Below are 23,819 nucleotides of genomic sequence, written 5' to 3' on the forward strand. Positions count from 1 at the left end.
CAGCCTGGGAGCAACACCTGCTCAGACACGGAGCGCCAGGGCTTCAGGGACTTCTGCTACCAGGAGGCCATGGGGCCCCGAAAGGTTTGCAGCCGACTCCACCACCTTTGCCGCCAGTGGCTGAAGCCAGAAAGGAACACGAAAGCTGAGATGCTGGATCTGGTGGTCCTGGAGCAGTTCCTGGCTGTCCTGACCCCGGAGGTGGAGAGTTGGGTCAGAGAGTGTGGAGCAGAGACCAGTTGCCAGGCAGTGGCCCTGGCAGAAGGCTTCCTCCTGAGCCAGGCAGAGGACCAAGAGCAGGTGAGAGCATTTCATCCTGGTGACTAACAGGGACTGTGTTCTTAATACTTATCTCAACTTTATTGTACATGTCCTCTAAGGAAGGGATGCCCCAATTTCCAGTGACACCTGCAAGTATAGTTGTTCTTCATGGGTAGAGCAGGCCCTCGTTAAATTAACAGTACGTCATTAAAATGTGCAATTCCCTACCAGAGGATGCAGGGATGGCCATGAATTTGGGCTGTTTAAAGAGGGGGTTAGACAAATTCTTGGAGAAGGCTATGAATGGCAATATCCTACCTCCAGTATCCTAAGCAGTATGTCTAAGTACACCAGTTGCTGGGGAACATGGGCTGGAGGGTGCTGTGACACTCATGTCCTGCTTGTGAGTTTGTAGTCAACAGCTGATGGACCACTGTGGGGAGAGAATCCTGGAGTAGATGGGCCCTTGTTCTGATCCAGAATGGCTGTTCTTATGATCACAGGAGAACTGAGTGGGTTTATGAAGTTCAGGGGAAGGAGGGGATCCTTCTTCAGCCAGTGGCAGAGTCCTCCCAACAGGACAGGAAGAGCATTTGTAGACACCTAACTGCTGTGTTTACAGTGGAAGATGCTGGATATCAGGGAATGTCTGGGAGGTTCTGTCTTTCCTCCTGGCTGGTTTTCGGAGGGTGTTCAAGCACTTTGCTTATGCAGGGTTGATATCTTAGCCTCCTGACAAAGACACATGGCTGTGTGTCTTGGGCCGCAGCTAGACCTATGGTTTATCCCTGGATCGTCCAGGGGTCAAACCTGTTCATCTAGGTGACACACAGAGGATCCAGTGCTCAGGCAGGGGTGAACCCTAGATGATCCCAGGGTAAACCTTAGGTCTAGCTGTGGCCCTGGATGGTAGATCAACTTTAGAATGAGACCTGAAAGGTAAAGCGATTGGGAAATGCTGCCCTTGGCCTTGAACTGACCCTTTTCTTTCCTTCCCAACTCCCCTTTCTCTGTCTGGGATCCTCCCTCCTGTAAACAAAGTAAGTTTAAGAAAACTTAAACTTTTGGAGCGAATGCAGCTTTTGTGCTCACAGATGGGGGTTCTGGTGTATGTTTTGGTCATACCAATGTACAATAAATTACATGGACACTTGATGGCATAAATCGCAAAAGCTGCATTCGCTGCAAAAGACTTCAGGCACCTCTGGTCAAGCATTTTCTTGATATGGGACATGATGACAAAGACCTGAGATTCTGGATTATTGAAAGGATTCGAGGATATGGGAAAAGAGTAGACCATCAACTAAGAAGGAGGGAAATATTCTGGATTTTCACCTAAAGGACATGAGAACCACAAGGACTCAATGAAGAGTGTAATTGAATGCCTTGGTTGTAATCCTGTTCTTCTATTTTAAAGTACAGCTCTGTTGTATTCCTTTTCTGTCATTTCTTGTCATTGTTTTGACATATATTTTCATTCTTATATGTAGTAAGTTTTATTAGGTTTGTATTAACTATGTTTTAAGCATCATATCAGTCCACTCAGTCCCCTTTAAGGGAGCATACAGGCCGTGAGTATGGTTGCTACACATTTTAGGATTTGAAAAGCAGCCTAATGAGGAGCAAATTTTGGAGATTACTTAGTCCTCAATTGGTTGAGGAGGTGCAGGGAACACTTATCAAATTTACAGATGACACAAAATTGGGTGGGATAGCTAATACCCTGGAAGACAGAAACAAACTTCAAAGTGATCTTGATAGGTTGCAGTGCTGGGCTGAAAACAACAGAATGAAATTTAATGGGAATAAATGCCAAGTTCTACATTTAGGAAAAAGAAACCAAATGCACAGTTACAAAATGGGGGATATTTGGCTCAGCAATACTAGAAACGAGAATTATCTTGGGATTGTTGTAGATCACAAGCTGAATATGAGCCAACAGTGTGATGTGGCTGCAAAAACCCCCAAATACTATTCTTGGATGTACTAATAGAGCTTCCAAATTGTGTGAAGAATTGGTTCTCCTCTATTCAGCACTGGCTATGCTACATCTTGAGTATTGCGTCCAGTTCTGGGCACCACACTTCAAGAAGGATGCAGACAAGCTGGAGCGTGTTCAAAGGAGGGCCACGAGGATGATCAGGGGTCTGGAGACAAAGCTCTAGGAGGAGAGATTGAAAGAACTGGGCATGTTTAGCCTGGAGAAGAGAAGATTGAGGGGAGACATGATAGCTCTCTTCAAATGTTTAAAACGTTGCCACACAGAGGAGGGGCTGGATCTCTTAATCATCCCAGAGTGTAGGACACAGAAAAAGGTCTCAGGTTACAGGAAGCCAGATTGTGTTTGGACATCAGGAAAAACTTCCTGACTGTTAGAGCAGTACGACGATGGAATTAGTTACCTAGGGAGGTTGTGGGGTCTCCCACACTAGATAAGTATTAAGAACACTGTATTAAGTATTAAGAATTAAGTATTAAGTATTAATACTTAAGTATTAAGAATTAAGTATTAAGTATTAAGAATACTGGAGACAAAGCTCTACACGGAATAACGGGCTCAAGTTAAAGGAAGCCAGATTCCAGCTGGACATCAGGAAAAACTTCCTGACTGTTAGAGCAGTACGACAATGGAATCAGTTACCTAGGGAGGTTGTGGGGTCCCCCACACTAGATAAGTATTAAGAACACTGTATTAAGTATTAAGAATTACGTATTACGTATTAATACTTAAGTATTAAGTATTAATACTTAAGTATTAAGAATTAAGTATTAAGTATTAAGAATTAAATATTAAGTATTAAGAATACTGGAGACAAAGCTCTACACGGAATAACGGGCTCAAGTTAAAGGAAGCCAGATTCCAGCTGGACATCAGGAAAAACTTCCTGACTGATAGAGCAGTACGACAATGGAATCAGTTACCTAGGGAGGTTGTGGGCTCTCCCACACTAGAGGCATTCAAGAGGCAGCTGGACAACCATCTGTCAGGGATGCTTTAGGGTGGATTCCTGCATTGAGCAGGGGGTTGGACTCGATGCCCTTGTAGGCCCCTTCCAACTCTATGATTATATGTACACCAGTTTCTGGGGAACGTGGGCAGGAGGGTGCTGTTGCAATCATGTCCTGCTTGTGCTCTTCTTACGTTCTTATGATCACAGGAGAAATGAATGGGTTTGTGAAGTTCTGGGGAAGGAGGGGATCCTACTTCAACAAGTGTCAGAGTCCTCCCAACAGAACAGGAGTAGCATTTGTAGATGCCAAACTGCTGCGTTTACAGTGGAAAATGCTGGACATCAGGGTTGAACTCTTAGCCCCCTGACAAAGACACAAGTTCCTGTGCTGTGTGGCTTGGATGGTAGATAAACTTTAGAATGAGACCTGAAAGGTAAAGCCATTGGGAAACGCTGCCCTTGGCCTTGACCTGAGCCGTTTCTTTCCTTCTCTAATCCCTCTTCTCTTCCTGAAATCCTCCCTCCTGCTCCAGGTTCAGAGGATGTTGGCCAGAGCACCCACATATTTTCCTGAAGCAGAGGGGGACGGAGGACCCTCCTCACTGGGTAAGGATTAGTGGACGTGTTTCCCCATGATCTCCCTCTCTCAATTACACCTGAAGTGCATGAACTGTCTTATTGTTCTCCTTGAGCCTGATTTTGCTAGGGGAGAGAGACCCCTTTTCACTAGATACTCAAAAAGGAAATTTTGTTTAGTATTTTGTGGTTTGAGCGTATCAGACCCACCCTGGCCGGCTTCCCAGAGTGGGTCTTACACACTCAACAACTAAGGTCCTCCTCCAGGCACCTACTCAGAGGGAAGATCGGAGGATGACAACAAGGGAGAGGCCTTCTCTGTGGTGGCCCCCCAAGTGTGGAACAATCTCCCCAATGCGGTTCATGTGGCACCGACAGTGTTATCTTTTCAGTGCCAGGTCAAGCAATATGTAATTAGCAATATGTAATTAATTAACCTGGGTCTGTTCACAGTTTTAAAACTTGTTATAGTAGTTTTATATGTATGTGTATATTGTATGTTTTTGCATTTCTAAATATTTGGATGTTGTTTCTAAGTGCTTCGGCTATGCTACGGTAAACAAATGCAATAAATTAACACTGAAAATAAACAATGAAAATGGGAATAGTTAAGAATGTTAACTTACCTTCTCACCTTCCCACCTTCTTTACCTTCCTCACAGGGAGCAAAATAACCTGCAGCGGAAGTGAACTGATCCTGGGGGGTCCTTCAGGGCCTCGTTCGCTTGGTGGTGGAGTGGAAGCGGTTTCTGCACAGCCTGGGCAGGTAGGGGAGTCCTGGGGGCCTCCGTCTCCTGCACATCTCTTTGGTCCTGGAAGAACCTGCCCCTTTAGCCTTTGCTCTTCTCCAAGTTGGCTGCTAGGAAGGCCTTGAATGTCACTCACAATGCTTTGGCATTCAGAAAGAGGACCTCACCATCCTTGTCTTCATGGATTGCTACATAATGCTTAAAGAGAACATCATTTCTTCTTCTTCTTCTTTCAGGGTCTGGTGACCTTTGAGGAGGTGGCCGTGCATTTCTTGGAGGAGGAGTGGGCTCTGCTGGATCCAGGCCAGAGGACTCTGCACAAAGAAGTCATGGAGGAGAATCGTGGGATCTTGGCCTCTCTGGGTAAGGAATGGGATTCCTCTGGGTAAGGCTCCCTCTCTGCCTTCTTGCCAGATCCTGGAAGGTGGCATTTCAGCTCTTCTTTCTTTGTGTCAGTGCAGAATACAACTGTCATTGACTCCGAAGACCTGACAAAACATTGAGAAAAGCCCATTGATGGACTTTTTTTTTTATATATATATATATTTATTTTTCTACATTACTTAAACATACACATTTACATTTCACATAAAAAACAACAACAACAACATACTACATAATGTTGAATATTGAATACATAATATCTTATCTTAATAACATAATCAAGATTAACATAGGAGTGCACCCCCCACCTCGGGATCTCATTCCTGATTCCAAAATCTCATGCTTTCTTCCGCTGGTGGTTTCCCACTTCCTTTAGAAAACACAAATATTAGGAACTGTTTCCAAATTCCTTCAAAATCATTTGCTTTAGCTATACCTCTTCTCACTTTAATATTACTTGTTAATTTATCATTAATAGCTATATCCCATACTTCTTTATACCATTCTTCAATAGAATATTCCCCTTGAATCTTCCAGTTCCCAGCTACAATCAATCTTGCTGCAGTCAACAAATTCGTTATCAGTTCCTTAATTTCCTTTTTACATTTAAAATCTTCTTCAAATAGTGACAGCAATGCAACTTTTGGTGTTCGTTCTATCTTCATTTCCACAATTTCTTCAATCTCCAAAAACACCATCTTCCACAATTTCTGAACATAGTTACATTCCCACCACATATGCAAATACGTTCCTTTAACCCCACAACCTCTCCAACAATTTTCTGATTGCTGATTGTTTATCTTATTCAATCTAACCGGAGTTAGGTACCACCTCCATACAATTTTAAAATAATTCTCTTTTATTCTTACTGACATATTTCTCAACGCTCTTTGTTTCCATAATCCCTCCCAACCCTGTTGTCCTATTTGTACCTTCAAATCTGTCTCCCAAACCATTTTACCCAAATTATCCACCGTCCCTTTCTCCACCAATATTCTATATATTTCACTCATCAACCCTTTTAACACTGTTCTTTTCTCCCTTTCATTATCTTTCTTAACTATTAGTTCCTCAAACTTTGTTAATTCTCTACAATCTCCATTATCTCTTACCCACTTTACCATTACAAATAGGACTGGTGAGAGCGGACAACCTTGCCTTGTCCCTCTGGCTAGTCGTATCTTATCTGTCATTCACTACCACTACGGCTGTATTTTGAGAGTATAACTGTTCTATTATCGCTTTAAATTTATTTCCAAACCCCATTTTATTTAAAACCATCTTTAAAGCTTGCCAGCTCAAACAATCAAAAGCCTTAAAAATATCCAATGCCAGAATTCCCGCTTTAACCCTAGACTTATTTATCACCTGTATTGCATTTAATACTCTTCCCACTAAATTAGACATCTGTCTACCTGCCACAAATCCACATTGGTCCTCCCCTATGTATTCCTCTATAAATTTATTCAACCGCCTTGCTAAAATAGTTGAAAAAAGCTTAGCATCGTGGTTTATTAATGAAATAGGTCTATATGAATCAGGGACAGTCAAATCTTTATCTGGTTTTGGTATTAAAATTATTAATGAATGTTCCCATGATTCTGGCGTTCTATCCCCTTCCAATATGGAATTATACAAATTTATTAATTTTGGTATTAAAATTCCTTTAAAAACCTTATAATATTCTGGTCCTAAACCATCTACCCCCGGTGATTTACCCGGCTTCAAATTCTCAATTACTTCTTCTACTTCTCCTTGAGTTATTACCTTTTCCATTAACTCTTTATGCTCTATTTTTATTCTCTTCTTTATATATTTTTCTATATAGGCTTCCAACTTTTGTTTTTGAATATCCTTTCCCTTATACAATTCTTGATAAAACTCCTGAAAAATCTTTACTTTATCCTTCATTGTATGACAATACTTCCCTTGTTTATCCTTCAAAATCCCTATCCCATTCCTGGCTTTTTCTTTTTGTGTGAGCCTGGCAAGCACTCTAGAATTCCTGTTACTGTTTTCGAAATACTCCCTTTTCATATATATTAAATTCTTTTGAACCTCCTCTAAATTTAAATTTTCTAATTGTTTTTTCTTTGCTTGTATTTCTATTAATTTATATTTATTTTTATGTTGCCAATAATCTTTCTCCATTTTCTTAATCTCTTCCTCCAATCTTACTTTGCTGCTATAATTGCATCTGCATAATATTGAAGATGTTACAGATATTATCTTAATGGTCTCCATGGAGGAGAGGAGAGTTAAGCCTTTTCAGAAGACAGCTCTGGACAGCTTGCTTTTCATTTTAAGATATAACTAGACATTAAAAATAACCATTAGGGTTGAATTCCCACTTTCTAGTTCCCTGTTATATGATCAGCTTGGAGAAAATGGCAGATTTTAAGTGTATTTTATTTTTACTGTACTTTATGTTGTTCATTTATTCTCTCAACTACTTTATATGAGTTATTCCATATAAATGAAAGCATTGTATGGCAGTCTAGTTCTCAGTTCTATTGATCATCGGGATATTTAATGTGTTTAGAAGGATCTGCCTCACCAACGATTTTTTTTTAATCCTGTGAACCAAATCAGCAACCATTTGTTTTGTTCCAAGATTTCAAGATGATTTCTGTGTTTATACTTGCAGGTGATCACAGGGAGAACAAGAAAAATGGCCCACACCAGAGAAGGAAAATTGAAACTGAAGAGAAGAGGGAAAACAAATCTATTTCTTTTGAAAGATCAGACGTCTGTGAAACTCCAATACTAGAAGCACCAAGTAAAAAGAACATTCGCAAAGGGAAGGAACAGAGTAAAACTCAGAAGATTCATTCTAACAAATATCAAAGGTTTCAATGCTTAGTGTGTGAAAAACAATTCACTTTCAACTCACAACTTAACTTGCATCAAAGAATTCACACTGGGGAGAAGCCCTATAAATGCTTAGAATGCGGGAAGAGCTTTGCTCGCAGCATAAGCCTTAAACTGCATCAAAGAATTCACACTGGGGAGAAGCCCTATAAATGCTTTGAGTGCGGAAAGACCTTTGCTCTGAACAAACACCTTAAGCGGCATCAAGGAATTCACACTGGGGAGAAGCCCTATAAATGTTTAGAGTGCGGGAACACCTTTGCTCACAGCACAAACCTTAAGCTGCATCAAAGAATTCACATTGGCGAGAAGCCCTATAACTGCTTAGAGTGCGGGAAGACCTTTGCTCACAGCACACAGCTTAAGCTGCATCAAAGAATTCACACTGGGGAGAAGCCCTATAATTGCTTAGAATGCGGGAAGACCTTTGCTCTGAGCTCACACCTTAAGCAGCATCAAAGAATTCACACTGGGGAGAAGCCCTATAAATGTTTAGAATGCGGGAAGAGCTTTACTCAAACCGCGAGCTTTAAGCGGCATCAAGGAATTCACAGTGGGGAGAAGCCCTATAAATGCTTAGAATGCGGGAAGAGCTTTGCTCAGAGCACAGACCTTAAGCGGCATCAAAGAATTCACACTGGGGAGAAGCCCTATAAATGCTTTGAGTGTGGGAAGACCTTTGCTCTGAACAAACACCTTAAGCAGCATCAGGTAATTCACACTGGGGAGAAGCCCTATAAATGCTTAGAATGCGGGAAGAGCTTTGCTCAGAGCACAGACCTTAAGCGGCATCAAAGAATTCACACTGGGGAGAAGCCCTATAAATGCTTTGACTGTGGAAAGACCTTTGCTCTGAACAAACACCTTAAGCAGCATCAGGTAATTCACACTGGGGAGAAGCCCTATAAATGCTTAGAATGCGGGAAGAGCTTTGGTCAGAGCACAGACCTTAAGCGGCATCAAAGAATTCACACTGGGGAGAAGCCCTATAAATGCTTTGAGTGTGGAAAGACCTTTGCTCTGAACAAACACCTTAAGCAGCATCAGGTAATTCACACTGGGGAGAAGCCCTATAAATGCTTAGAATGCGGGAAGAGCTTTGCTCACAGCACAAGCCTTAAACTGCATCAAGGAATTCATACTTCGGAGAAGCCCTATAAATGCTTAGAATGCGGGAAGAGCTTTGTTCTGAGCACAAAACTTAAGTGGCATCAGAGAATTCACACTGGGGAGAAGCCCTATAAATGCTTAGAATGCGGGAAGAGCTTTGCTCAGAGCACAGACCTTAAGCAGCATCAAGGAATTCACACTGGGGAGAAGCCCTATAAATGCTTTGAGTGCGGGAAGACCTTTGCTCTGAGCTCACACCTTAAGCAGCATCAAAGAATTCACACTGGGGGGAAGCCCTATAAATGTTTAGAATGCGGGAAGAGCTTTACTCAAACCGCGAGCTTTAAGCGGCATCAAGGAATTCACAGTGGGGAGAAGCCCTATAAATGCTTAGAATGCGGGAAGAGCTTTGTTCAGAGCTCAAACCTTAAGCGGCATCAAAGAATTCACACCGGGGAGAAGCCCTATAAATGCTTTGAGTGCGGGAAGACCTTTTCTTGGAGCACATACCTTAATATACATCAACGAATTCACACTGGGGAGAAGCCCTATAAATGCTTTGAGTGTGGGAAGACCTTTGCTCAGAGCACACAGCTTAAGCAGCATCAACGCATTCACACCGGGGAGAAGCCCTATAAATGCGTAGAGTGTGGAAAGAGCTTTGTTTGCCTCAGAAACCTTAAGAGGCATCAAAGAATTCACACTGGGGAGAAGCCCAATAAATGCTTAGTGTAGCATTTTTAGCATCGTAGAATGTTAGAGTTGGAAGGGGCCTACAAGGCCATCGAGTCCAACCCCCCTGCTCAATGCAGGAATCCACCCTAAAACATACCTGATAGATGATTGTCCAGCTGCCTCTTGAAGGCCTCTAGTGTGGGAGAGCCTACAACTTCACCAGGCAACTGATTCCATTGTCGTACTGCTCTAACAGTCAGGAAGAGATATGACATCCACAGCATTTCCACAGTCCACAAGGGAGGTTACCCAATCAAAAAAAATTATTCCCTCCATCTTCCATCAAGGGATTTCTATGGTGGGGTTGGTTGGTCTCATAACAGCATGCCAAGTCCAGGGATTCCCCACCCACCCTTCTCATATTGCTAATTTTAATTGTTTCTGTGAATGTTGTGGTGGGCTTTCAGTGATCCAAACCGGCAATGTTTGAAATAGAAATAAATGCTTTTGGCACCAACATCATTTGAATGGCTACTAAACACTCCTTAAGGCCTAACTGTTGCTTCTTCCACTTCCTAGGGGTTTTTGAGTAGCACCCCTTGCTTGCTGATGAAAATGTGAATTTAAGCATCTTTCTACATTCTTGGAGAATTTTCTACATTCTTCTCGGTGGCTGCTCCAGTGCTTTGGAACTCTCTTCCTGGGGAAGCCAGACTGGCTCCCTCCTTGATGGGCTTTCAGAAGCAGGCTAAAACTGGTTTGTTCCAGCAGGCCTCTGGAGAGTAATTTGGTCCTCCATCTTTGTTAATGGCTGATTATTTTGTGGTGTATTTTAAATGTGTTTTAACATTTCTTTTCTCATGTTTTACAATGTATGTTTTAAACTTTTTAAGACCGCCTTGAGGCCCAGTATTGGACAAAAGGCGGGATACTACTACTACTACTACTACTACTACTACTACTAATAATAATAATAATAATAGTGGGCTTCTCCCTGTTAATCTGGTGCTAAAGGGTTAAATTATGTTGCAAGAAGAACCTACTTCTTCAAGTGAAATATTATCTGATCTGGAATGGGGTGGCTTGAGTGAGGGTTTGCTGGAGATTCTCAAGAAGACCCCCTAAAAAGACCCCAGACTCATATCTGAAATAGCCCCAGAAGTATATTCCAGACCCCTGAGCCATGGACATTAAGACCTTGATGTTTGATTCTATGCTCATCAATGTTATATCATTAACTAAGACTCTTGCTAAGTTGTGCAGGACTGTCTTTGAAGAAAGGGGGTGGGACATCCGTTTACATGCGGCTTCTTAGAGTACGCTCAAGGCCAAAGTGCTGGCAGAAAGCTGAGCATGCACCGACAGCCACTTGGAGGGGAAATTGTTTTGAAATCTTGTGGTGTAGCACCTGCTGATAAGAAATGTCCTAACTCCAAGTTGGGCCTGGGAAGTGACAATACTGAGCAATGGGGCACCAGGGATATGACACAAGCTCAAAGAAGAGGTCTTCTACTCCAATCCAGATAAGTCACCCAGATGGCAGCCATGTTTTCTAGGACCCCACGAGTATAACACGTGAGATATTGGGGAGGCGGAGACACCTAACTTCTGATTGGTGAATGGGTGGTCTAATCATGTATTCATGCCAATTGTGATTGGGAGATGGTGGTCTCATCACTCATTGACCCCCAACTTTGAGCCAGAACAAGTGTATAAAAGTACAGGTAGCAGAGCTGTAAGACAGAATTTTTTTATTTTTCGCTTCAACTTCACCTCGGACTGGGACTTGACGGAGCTGGGTAATTATGGATCTCTTTATTATTTAGACTTTTGAGACTCAGAGTATTTTCCTGAAAGTTGGGACTTCGAGTACCATTAGCCTCTAAGACTTGGATTTATTTTCTGAAGCTGGAACTTGAAATTATTTCCAAGTCTTAGAAGTTCTCTGACTTCTGCTTTTATTCTTCACACGCCTAGAGGAACTTCAGCATAGAGTAGGGAGGGTTATCTACAAAGTTTTAGTATAGCGCAAGGTATAGTTTAGTATAATTTAGCTTTAGACCACAAAGAGTAAATAGAAGCGGATAAGGAGGAGTTATAACAATGCTAGACGCTCAAGCCATTATCTTATCAGCTAAATTTGTAATACCTGCTTTTGCAATTCTTGTACTCAATCTTGTATTTACATTTCATTCTCTTTTCTTGTAACCACAGAAAGAGAGATTCTATACTTCTATAACCACCATGCCAATTTGTTTAATTTTGCAATTTTTACAATAAACAGATTCTTATTTACAATCATGTCTGTGGTGATGCTTGTTGGCTGGGATTAAATGTTTGTCTGTTTGGCTTAGCACTGGTTACCCCCTGGGGTTTTTCGGACCCATTTGGTGTAGGTTCTGAGGTTAAAAAGGACCCAAGTTACACTCCCCTGTGTGAGTGCTTTGATGAAATCTAAGTTTGCAGCTCTGGCTGCAGCTACTTCCACTGTCTAAGCATTTATAGGGCTTCTCCCCTGTGTGAATTCTTTGCTGTCACTTAAGATGTGCGCTCTGAGCACAGTTCTTTCCATGCTCTGAGCCCTTGTAGGGCTTCTCCCCAGTTTGAATTCTATGAGGCAACTTCAGATGTGTCCTGCAAGCAAAGTTCTTTCCGCATCCTAGGGCTTCTCGCCTTTGTGGATGTTTTGATATGCTTTAAAGATCCACATTGCGATTGAAACTCTGCATACTGAGCATGTGGAACCGCCAGGAACATCCCCTCACATGACCACAGTGACAAGGCAGGTTTATAGGGGAGAAGGTGCTCTCTCAGGTATCCTGATCCCAAGTCATTTGTGACTTTGTACACTCCCCTTGTCCCTCTCCCAGCAAAGGTCATCCCACAGGGCAACCAGAGCAGTTCTGTTCCAAAACCAGGCCTGAAGCCCAGTTGAAAAGGATCTAGGTAACCCACCCAGCCACACCCCCTCGGCTAGCTTTTATTAGCAAGGAGGGACAGGGATTGTGAGGGCAAGTGGTTGGCTGTATTGCTGCAAGCACCTTGTCCCCATCTTCAGTACACAACAACTGGAACTGATCCCACAAAACTGGGCAGATGGGGGCATGGAACACCTCAGCTGGAGCTGTGCTAACAACAGCGTCAAGCCCGCTGCAGAAAGAAGTGATTTTGTTCTCGAAGTGCAATGCAAAAAGGTCGCAGTGGGTCCTTGATTGGGCCAGGGCCCCATTGCCCGGGGGAGGATGTGAACACCCCACGGACCACCCAGAACAGCTCCGCTGGAAGGCTACTCAAGGACACAAGCCTTCTTATGAAAATGGGATTACTTGGACACACAGACTCCTACTCTTCAGACTGCCTGTCTCACAACTTGGAGCAAAAATAAAATCAAGAATACGTCCTGGAGCTTTTCTCCAGTGGGAATTCTTTGATGAAAGTGCTTTCCATATACAAAGCATTCATGGCGCATCTCACCTGCTTCCCCCACACACACACTAGATGTCCTCTTTTTTGGTTTCCCAAATATGGTCACCCTATACAGGGGCCTTTTCCTGCCTCAGGGCCTGCAAAGTTTTGCTCTTCCATTTTTACTCTCTTCTCCATCTCTGCTCCCACCAGGACTCAAAAGGTCTCCTTCCTTGGCTGCCAATTTCTCTCTTCAGGCAAGGACTGTCCTGTAGGAATTCATGAGTTAGATCCAGCTGTATCCAGAAATCATGAGTTAGATCCAGCTGTAGCCAACTTAATGCCCAGGACCTGTCTCCAATGGGACCCCACAACCCTGTTCCCACAGGAATCAGGCTCCTAGTTGAAAATGAGGTTCTGGCTCTGTCCCAATAGGAGAGAGAGCTGACTTAAGGCTATTAAAAGATGAAAATGTGGGAAAGTTTATTTTAAAACCTAAGCAAGAAATCAGCGAATACTCTTTCAACTTGTTAAACCACTGCAACAGGCCACACAGGAAGCCTTAAGAGATGAATGGTTTTTAAAGGAAGTAAATGCAAAAGAACATCACATATAGCAGTGAAATGTGAAACATGCAACGATGACAAAGAAATTCAGCTTAACTCCTGCTAAGGCCTGCTGGAAAACAACATGGAAAGAACACTCGGCCCCAACCAGCAGCAGTTGAATTGTTATTTAGTTAAACTTCCACCAGTCCGAACGAGTTCAATGCAACGTTAAAACTTTCAGCCACATAACATTATAGTCTAAACTTTCAGCTACCAAACCCAGGCAGAGGCTGAGTTCAGATGGCGCGCTAATCAACGGTAGCTTCCCGTTCTGTTCCTATTCCCTCCAGATTAGTGTTAGTGTGTCATCTGAACTCAGCCGGAGGCTCTGTGGGTGGGCTGTTCCCGGGTACGGGAAAGAGGTCGGGGGCCTCTTCTAGATGGGGTGCCCACCCACCCCCGTGAATTCGCAGGGACAGAGCCCTGGAGGCCTCGCTTGAGGCCCAGGTGGTCTCCGGGGCAAAGAGGAGTTCTGGCTGGTCACAGCTTCTTTGCCCACCAGGGCTGCCCCTGCACCAGGATTACCTGGAAAGAGGAGTCCATCCCCTGATCACGGTTGGATCGTTGCAATTGGGCTTCTTCTCTCGAAGGCCGTCCGGAGGATGCAGCAGGTGCCGGATGCCTCTCCAGGTGTGTTGGGAAGGGGCAGCGGGAGGGGAGCCCAGCGCACCTATTCGGAAATCCCTCGACGGGCCCAAATCAAGGTCTTAGGACCGCTCCCACCCAAATGCTCCCTGCCCTGAGGGCTCCCCAGGACCCCCTTGCATGTTGCCCTCACCTGTTCCTCTGCAGGGCGAAAGAAGCTGCAGGTGGGACCCATGAAGCATGGGGGGGGGGGAAGTGAAGCACCATCAGCCACCCTTGCTCTTCAGCTGGGGGGCAGGGGGGCTCCCTCCCTCTCTTCCCACCCACCCCCTGCCTCCCTGCCCTTGGCTCCCTCCCTTCTCTGCACCTGCCCTGGGGGGCCTCTTTCCACCATCACCCTTTCCTTCTCCTCCCCCCTGGGACCCCCTTGCCTTTTGCCCTCACCTGTTCCTCTGCAGGGCGAAAGAAGCTGCAGGTGGGACACACCATGCATGAATGGCAAGGGGGAGAATCCCAGGCTCCTTTGCCATGGGGGGAAGTGTGGGGCGGGAAGTGTGGCTCATCCTCCAGCCTTGGCTCTAGGACCCAGACCCCTCTCCTCTTTAACCCTTGGGTGGAGGCAATACGAGAGAGCCACAGAGGCTCCTCCAGGGCTCCTGGCAGAAACATAGACCCAGGGAGGTGCTTTTCGGGGAGGGGGCATTTATCCGAATAGTAGCACTGCTGGCCCGTCTGATTAAAGTTCTGCCGCTTTTAGACATAAGCTGAAGACTTTCCCCTCTGTTCCTGTAGGCTTCTTCAGCTAAGCTACGCTGTTGCTGTTATATTTTTATTTGATGTTTCTGTATTTTAATTTTTTTTAAATCCCTTGCAAACCACTTAAAGGTATCTCTCTAAAGGTATAGTCAGCTTACGACATAAATAAATAAATACTACTACTACAATGCCAAACAACGCAACACAAAAAGATAATCATAATTAATAAAATTAGGAGTCAGAAATATAAAATCAAATTACACTAAATAAAGCGTAAGTGCAGCGGAGTGAAAGACAAGGACTGTGCTATGTTTTCTCTGTGGGCAAGTATGGATTTGCTAAGGGCAAATGCTTTCATTGGCTTTAATATGTCCTGCTTTTATGGATGAAGGGAGCCCTGCTGTTCACATCCTAAGAGAGGGCGGAAATCACTGTTCGTTTCCGCCCCTGTTTGGGGTTCAAGTGCTGGGAACAGAGAGGGCTTAGAATGGAGCCATGGGATACATTGGGAGAGAAACTCTGGTTCATCATCAGACCTCTTATTTCCAGGAGGGCCGAAGGTTTTCCTGCCTTGAGCCTTAGATGGATTCAGACCTGCTCTCAAAGAAGGGGTCAAGGTGAGAAACAATAGGCCACTATGAGCAGAAGTTGCCATGTGTGTTTTACTCCACACGGCTAGCAGCTCTGTGGGTCCAGAATCTTCCTGTGTACCCTGATGAGGCCTCACCTAACATTAGGGTGACCTTATGGAAAGGAGGACAGGGCTCCTGTATCCTTAACAGATGCATAGAAAAGGGAATTTCAGCAGGTGCCATTTGTATATATGGAGAACCAACTGAAATTCCTTCTTCATCCCAACAGTTAAAGTTGCAGGAGCTATACTATAGTGACCATATTTAAAAGAGGGCAAAGCTCCTGCAGCTTTAACTGTTGGGATGAAGAAGGAATTTCACCAGGTTCTCCATATATACAAATTACACCTGCTGAAATTCCCTTTTCTATGCAACTGCTAAAGATACAGGAGCCCTGTCCTCCTTTTCACAGGGTCACACTACTTAACCTCTCTCTTTTTAGAGCATCTTTTCGTGTTTAGAGTTCTGAAGGGCACCAGGTTGGGGAACGCTGTTCTGCAGCAAGGTCAGGCAGAAGGACGGAGGGCTCCCATGCCGGAGGCTGCATTACGCACTCAAAGGGGAAACAGCTGTGGATCCCCCGAAGCCCCCAGGAGCAGATGGGGCGGCAATAATGCTGGGGGGATGAAAGACCCCCCCCCCCATGGAAAAGCCCCCTTCCCAGGTCCGTGTCTTTGCCAGGAGCCTCTGCGGCTCTCTAGTGCTGCCTCCAACGAAGGGTTAAAGAGGAGGAGAGGGGGCTGGGTCCTAGAGAGGCCCATGAAGAACCCAAGCTGGATGAGGCCCCTCCCTTCCTGCCCCACACTTCCTCCCCCCCATTGCAAAGGAGCCTGGGATTCTCCCCTTGCTCCTGCGAGCCTCGTATTTCCGTCGCCTGCAGTCTCTTTTCACCTGCAAAGGAGCCGGTGAGTGCAGATTGTAAGGGGGTCCCAGGAGGGAGGGGGCAGAGGAAGGAGCCCCCCAGGGCAGGGGGTGCAGGTTTGGGGCAGGGGTGGGTGGGAAGAGAGAGGGAGCCCCGAGCCCTCCCCAGGGGATTGACCCACTTGGGGCCCCTCCAGGGAGACCCCCGCCTTGCACCTCTTTCCCTCCCCATAACTAGGGGATCGCGGAAGGGAAGGCTGGAGAAAGGGGGGGGTGTCTGGGAGGGACCCAAGAGGAAAGGTCCCGGGTGGGGAGGAGGAATGTCCCACCTGCGGGCAAAAGGCTGTCCTGGTGTCCTGTTTGCATTGCATTTTTGTTATGTTTCCTCTCCCTGATTCAAACTTAGTGGATAAGCAAAATTAACAAGTCACTTTGGTCGCGGAGCCCCCTTTGAGACAGGTGCTGGCTCTTGCGAACACAGTGGTGTGTTCTTCTCGGGTTCACCCTGTCCAGGAATTCAAGCAAATAGGTATGTGGGCTTCCCCTGTGCCCACCCTGTGCTAATAAAATTGCTTTGGGCCTGTTCTCTAGAAATCAAAGTATCTATGCTTCCGCAGTAACTGGAAAATGTATTAAGGATGCAACCATGACACCAACTCTTGTGAAGAGTATTGAAACACTAGTTTCACAAGATTGTGTGCCTACTAGAACTGTTACAGGGTGTTGTGGCTTGCTTTAGAAGCAGGTAACCATGAAATGAACGGGGACAACTTTCTCAGTAATCGTTGATGTATTGTTTTTCTGTCTTTGAAAAGATTGCACTCTGCACATGTGTAAAATCCTTGCTTATAACTGGCTGAGAAGCTTACCTGTTACTGTTTTATGATTGGTGTATTCTATGGAGAGGTTCTGCCTTGTTTCTAAGCGTACTGACCCTATAAGTATGTTAACCTTTCCTGAAAATAGTGGGCAGTTCCTTGGGTCCTCTGAGGGCTTCCACCTTGCAGTGCTAAGCGCTGCTCGTAATAAACCTTCTTAAAAAAGAGAATCATAGAATAGTAGAGTTGGAAGGGGCCTATAAGGCCATCGAGACCAACCCCCTGCTCAACGCAGGAATCCACCCTAAAGCATCCCTGACAGATGGTTGTCCAGCTGCCTCTTGAAGGCCTCTAGTGTGGCAGAGACCACAACTTCCCTAGGTTACTGGTTCCATTGTCATACTGCTCTAACAGTCAGGAAGTTTTTCCTGAAGTCCAGCTGGAATCTGGCTTCCTGTAACTTGAGCCCTTTTCCCCTGTCCTGCACTCTGGGAGGATGGAGAAGAGATCCTGGCCCTCCTCTGTGTGACAACCTTTGCTATCATGTCTCCCCTCAATCTTCTCTTCTCCAGGCTAAACATGCCCAGTTCTTTCAGTCTCTCTTTATAGGGCTTTGTTTCCAGACCCCTGATAGTCCTGGTTGCCCTCCTCTGAACCCCCTCCAGCTTGTCTGTGTCCTTCTTGAAGTGTGGTGCCAGAACCTCACACGATTTGGAACCAGAACCTCACATGATTTGGAAGCTATACTTCTATTAATGCAGCCCAAAATAACTTTGGCCTTTTTTGCAGCCATATCGCACTTTTGGCTCCTATTCAACTTGAGATCTACAACAATTCCAAGATACTTCTCGTTTGTAGTATTGCTGAGCCAAATATCCCCCATCTTGTAACTGTGCATTTGGTTTCTATTTCCTAGATGTAGAACTTGGCATTTATCCCTATTCAATTTCATTCTGTTGTTTTCAGCCCAGCACTCCAGCCTATCAAGATCACTTTGAAGTTTGTTTCTGTCTTCCAGGGTATTAGCTAGCCCACCAAATTTTGGGTCATCTGCAAATTTGATAAACCTTCCCTACGTCTTACAGTCTTTGACTACCACTCAGTGATCCTACTTAGAGGTGACCCACCTTCCCAGGGTTCCTCGACACCCCCTCGAAATACCAGCTCTGAAGCTTGGACTTGTGGTCTACCTTGCCAGGCTGGTGTTTACAAGAATCAAATTATTGGGGAAGGCACATGGGCCTTGTTGCTGGCGGGGGGAGCTTGTTCAGCTGTCCTTTGGCAGAAAGATCAATCAAGCAGCCATCTGGCTCCATTACCAGGTTTTACCAAGGCAGCCGGTAGCCCATGGCCGTTCCTCAGGGTTGTTGATCTGTGCAGCTGAAGGTGGGAACCTTCTCGCCTCACTGGGAGCCCTGGAGAGCTTGTTGTTTGTGGAATGGTGCAGCCAGGCCACCCCACCTGCTTAGTTCTGGGGATAAGTTAGTGAGTTTCCTGTTTTTGGTCTCTGTTCATTTGGGGAAAGGTCATTCTGCTCGGGGTCCAGAAGGGTGGCAAAGGGACCCCCGTGCCATCAGGTATCAGGTACCCAGGATTTAGTGTTTTTCTTTGGGTGGCTCTGAATCAACAGCTTTCGTTGATGTGGCTTTTATTGCTCTTTTAAAGTTCTTTAATTTCTGCTGTGGCCTTTTAGTTTCATTGTAACTTTTAGACTGTTTTCCCACACAAACCCTCCCCTGTGTCCTGTTAATTGTTCATACCCTCAGGGCCTTACTCCTTGATTTAATAAATTGCCTGGAGCCTTGGTGAAGTGTGGTTATTTTCAGGTGTGAAATCTGGTCACTATACTAGAGTGACCAGATTTAAAAGAAAGCAAAGCTCCTGCACCTTTAACTGTTGTGATGAAGAGGGGATTTCACCAGGTTCTCCATATATACAAATGACACCTGCAGAAATTCCCTTTTCTATGCAACTGTTAAAGATACAGGAGCCCTGTCCTCCCTTTCATAGGGTCACCCTACTTGACCTCTCTCTTTTTAGAGCATCTATTCGTGTTTAGAGTTCTGAAGGGCACCAGGTTGGGGAACGCTGTTCTACAGCAAGGGAAGGCAGAAGGACGGAGGTCTCCCATGCCGGAGGCTGCTTTACGCACTCAAAGGGGAAACTGCTGTGGATCCCCCGAAGCCCCCAGGAGCAGATGGGGGGCGATGCTGCAGAGGGGATGAAAGACCACCCCCATTGTGGAAAAGCCCCCTTCCCAGGTCCCTGTCTTTGCCAGGAGCCTCTCTAACAACAACAACAACAACAACAACATGTTTATTCATTTCTTACCCACTTCTCCCTTTGGATCAAGGCGGGGAACAACATTAGAACAGGAATCAATGCATCTTAAAAATTCTTGATTTTACATTGATCTTGATATGCCTGCCGGAAAAGGGTAGTCTTTAAGGCTGCCGTAAAATCACAACCATATAGTGATTAAAAAATGATAAAATCTAGTGTGGCCTCCATCCAAGGGTTAACGAGGCGGAGAGGGGGCTGGGTCCTAGAGCCAAGTCTGGATGAGGCCCCTTCCTCCCCCCATTGCAAAGGATCCTGGGATTCTCCCCCTCCTCCTGCAGCCTCTTTTTCCCTGCAAAGGAACCGGTGAGTTCAGATTGCAAGGGGGTCCCAGGTGGGAGGAGGGAGGGGGCAGAGGAAGGAGCCCCTCAGGGCAGGGGGGGGGCAAGTTTGGGGCAGGGGGTGGGTGGGAAGAGAGAGGGAGCCCCAAGCCCTCCCCAGGCTACTGACCCACTTAGGGCCCCTCCAGGGAGACCCCCGCCTTGCACCTCTTTCCCTCCCTATAACTAGGGGATCGAGGAAGGGAAGGCTGGAGAAAGGGGGGTGTCTGGAAGGGACCCAAGAGGAAAGGTCTCAGGTGGGGAGGAGGAATGTCCCACCTGCAGGCAAAAGGCTGCCCTGGTGTCCTGTTTGCATTGCATTTTTTGTTTTGTTTCCTCTCCCTGTTTAAACCTAGTGAATAAGTAAAATTAACAAGTCTCTTTGGTCACAAGGCCTTCGAAATAAAACCTGGGGTGCTTTTGTTTATTAAGAAGGGAGCCTGCTTTTGGTTTTAGTATGTCCCTCTTTGATGCATTAAGTGAGCCCGATGTGTTGGGAGCAGAGAAGGCTTAGAAGGGAGCCCTGGGACGCATTGGGAGAGAATCTCTGGTTCACCAGCAGACCTCTTATTTCCTGGAGGGCCGAAGGTTTTCCTTCTTGGAGCCTGAGATGGACTCAGACCTGCTCTCAAAGCAGGATCATGAACAAGAGGCCTCCATGAGAAGAAGTTTCAATATGTGTTTTACTCCTCATGGTTAAAGGCTCCCTGAGTCCAGAATGTTTTTATATATATATATATATTTCCCAACAGCACATAGACAATGGAGTTGAGAGGGCATAAAAAGGTAAGGTAATTTCTTTATCTTCAGTGTTACTTAAATCTATGCCTGCATTTCTGCTGGTAGCAGTGGTTGTTTTAAAGGCAGTTGCAGGCATGGATGATGAAGCACCCTTATTTCCCGGGCTAGGTGCAGGCCCGTTAATTAGTTTCCCGCTTCTTGGTTCTCTGCGCTTCTACACTGGTTTGCCCAGTGATACCCTTTTCCACATTTACGGCAGGGTTTAGATGGCTTCTTTTTGTCTCCTCCTCCCTTTTTATGAGCACCTCCTCCAGGAGCGTGACATTGGTTCTTAAAATGACCTGGCTTTTTACAATTAAAGCAATTGCCACGCGGCTTATTGCCTTGTTGGAGGGCCCCGGCCAACATGGCCATTTGGTGTATCTGAGTCCCAACATCTGCGCAAGCCTGGATCATGTCAGCCAACTCATAAGTTTGCCGAGCAATAACGGATTGCAAAACTTTACGGCAATCAGCATTGGCGTTTTCATAGGCTAATTTCTTCATTAATTCTGCTTTTGCTTCTTCATTGTCAATTTGTCTCTGTAAGGCTTCCTTTAACCTGTCTATAAATTGATGGTAAGGCTCACTAGGTCCTTGGCGTGTGATAGTAAAGGATTTTGAAGGTTTTCCAGACACTGGCACCCTTTGAAATGCTTTCAGGATGCAGCGGTTAATGGCCTGAAAGGTAGGCATAGGTACTTGCGCCTGTGCCTCTATCCTTGCAAACTGTCCACTGCCATACAACTGCTCTGCTGTTATCACTCCATTAGAGCTAAGGGCTATATGGAGCGATTCCTTTCTATATTCACTGTCCCAAACTACATATTGGGCTGGACTCAGGATCATGCGAAATAAATCTTTCCAATCTTGAGGAAGCATAGTGTATCCATTTCCAATACTCTCCACCATGCCTTGGGCATAAGTAGAGCGTATGCCTGTCTCTTGAATAGCTTTATTCAATTCTCTAAGCACTGAATAGGGCAATGATGTCCAATTGACAACTACCTGTCCTTGGTCAATTTGATGTGAGGTTATAGGATAAGCTGAAGGAAAGTTATCAAGACTTTCAAACAGCTCATCCGAGGTTAATGTTCCTTTCCTCTTTTCCTCTTCAAAAGCCTCACGGACTTTGCTAAGTTTTGGCAACACTTCACTATTTGCTTCTTCTCCTCTCAGCTGTGAAGCTGATGCAGGAGGCACTAACTGGGGATATGGGAGTGATGTTTGAGAAATGGGAGCGATAAAAGATAATGAGCTGGAGGATGCCTCGGTTCCTACCTTCTCCAGCGCATCTTTGCATCGCTGCCACAGCAACAAGTGCTGTATGGGAGCTCGTGGTTCAGTGTATAGGTGTGTACCTATTTTCACCCAATCTGTGAGCTGAAGTGTCCCTGCCTCGGGATACCAAGGGCATTGCAACCCTATTTCATTTACTAGGTCACTAACATGACTGAGGGATACAGTTGTACAACCTTGCTGTTTTAAAATTTTATGTAGCTCTTGTGCATGAAGCTTCTGCGGAGCTGACAATTCCCCCCCCCATACTCACGATAAGGGAGCGTTGTAACGCTGAGGTGCACCAAGGCTATTCCAGCCGATGAGCAGGGGGCTTCTTGGATCCAATCACGTCGGGGTCACCAGATGTAGTAAATAACTGGCAAGGAGTCCAACTGCATGAAGATGAGGCATCCCAAACAGGCGGCCCCGTCCTGGTTTTTATTAAGAACTAAGTGGTTACATTCCTTGTTCACAAGCTATGATTGGTTGTTGAATACATGATTACTTCGTGCACAGAAGGTGCTTGCTAGTGTGTGTTCAGCATGAATATACCATATAAGGGTTAAGGAAATGCGTGATCATGGTGCCTTCAATACTGTATTGTTTTCTCTATGGCTCTTGCGTCAGCACATTCTCGGCATGGTTAGCCAGTGCCAAGAAGTTCCTTAGCAAGGCCTATCTTATCATTGTCCTCAGCACATCTCAGTATGGTCTGCCAATACTGAATGTGTGCCAGAGAGGAACAACAATAAACCCCACAGTTTGATTGCTGCTGTGGCCTTTTAGTTTCATTGTAACTTTTAGACTGTTTTCCCCCACACACCCTCCCCTGTCTCCTGTTAATTGTTCATACGCTCACGGCCTTACTCTGATTGAATAAATTGCCTGAAGCCTTGGTGAAGTGTGGTTATTTTCAGGTGAACTGGCTCCAGTTCCAGTGTTTCACTGGGAACCGGTGGGAGGGGGGCGGCTGGGTTGGGAACTTTAACCCAGGTCTACCTTGTGTGCCTCCTTCACAAGCCCCGTTTTAATTCCTACAGCGCAGTCCCTGCCTCAAAGGAGAAATTGGCAGCCAAGGCAGGAGACTGTTTCAAGTCCTGGTGGGAGCAGAGATGGAGAAGAGGGTGAAGATGGAAGAGCAAAGCTTTGCAGGCCCTGAACCAGAAACCGTCTCCTGCAACATTGACGAAGGGAGCAGTGCAGAGCCCTGGGAAGGAAGAGTGCAGCAGGACCAGTCTGGGAGCTCAGACACAGTGCGACAGGGCTTCAGGGACTTCTGCTACCAGGAGGCCATGGGGCCCCGAGGGGTTTGCAGCCATCTCCACCACCTTTGCTGCCAGTGGCTGAAGCCAGAAAAGCACACGAAAGCTCAGATGCTGGACCTGGTGGTCCTGGAGAAGTTCCTGGCTGTCCTGCCCCCGGAGGTGGAGAGCTGGGTCAGAGAGTGTGGAGCGGAAACCAGTTCCCAGGCGGTGGCCCTGGCAGAAGGCTTCCTCCTGAGCCAGGCAGAAGACAAAGAGCAGGTGAGAGCATTTCATCCTGATAACTAACAGGGACTGTGTTCTTAATACTTATCTCAACTATATTTTACATGTCCTTTAAGGAAGGGATGCCCCAATTTCCAATGGTCCAACCCCCAAGTAAAGTTGCTCTTCATGTGTAGAGCAGGCCCTCATTGGAGGATAGTTAAGCTAATACTGGATGGTTAAAATATGCAGTTCCCTACCAGAGGATGTACTGACGGTCACCAATTTAGATGGTGTCAGAGTCCTCCCAACAGAACAGGAGTAGCATTTGTAGAAACCAACCTCCCGTGTTTACAGTGGGAAATGCTGGATATCAGGGGATGTCTGGGA

At 45.6% G+C, this 23,819-nt stretch overlaps 1 protein-coding gene and 1 pseudogene across 1 annotated transcript in view; one reads left to right on the plus strand and one right to left on the minus strand.

Moving 5' to 3' along the window:
- LOC134396268 (uncharacterized) overlaps positions 1 to 9,939 on the plus strand; it is an 853,762-nt gene extending 843,823 nt beyond the window's left edge. Inside the window, 1 exon segment of the mRNA XM_063122688.1 lies at positions 7,900 to 9,939. Coding sequence (XP_062978758.1) covers positions 7,900 to 9,637 — 1,738 coding nt within the window. The 3' untranslated portion in view covers positions 9,638 to 9,939.
- LOC134396487 (zinc finger protein 850-like) overlaps positions 1 to 23,819 on the minus strand; it is a 637,841-nt pseudogene that overhangs the window by 119,361 nt on the left and 494,661 nt on the right.

The sequence above is a fragment of the Elgaria multicarinata genome, chromosome 3 (genome assembly GCF_023053635.1).
Source record: "Elgaria multicarinata webbii isolate HBS135686 ecotype San Diego chromosome 3, rElgMul1.1.pri, whole genome shotgun sequence".
NCBI lineage: Eukaryota > Metazoa > Chordata > Lepidosauria > Squamata > Anguidae > Elgaria > Elgaria multicarinata.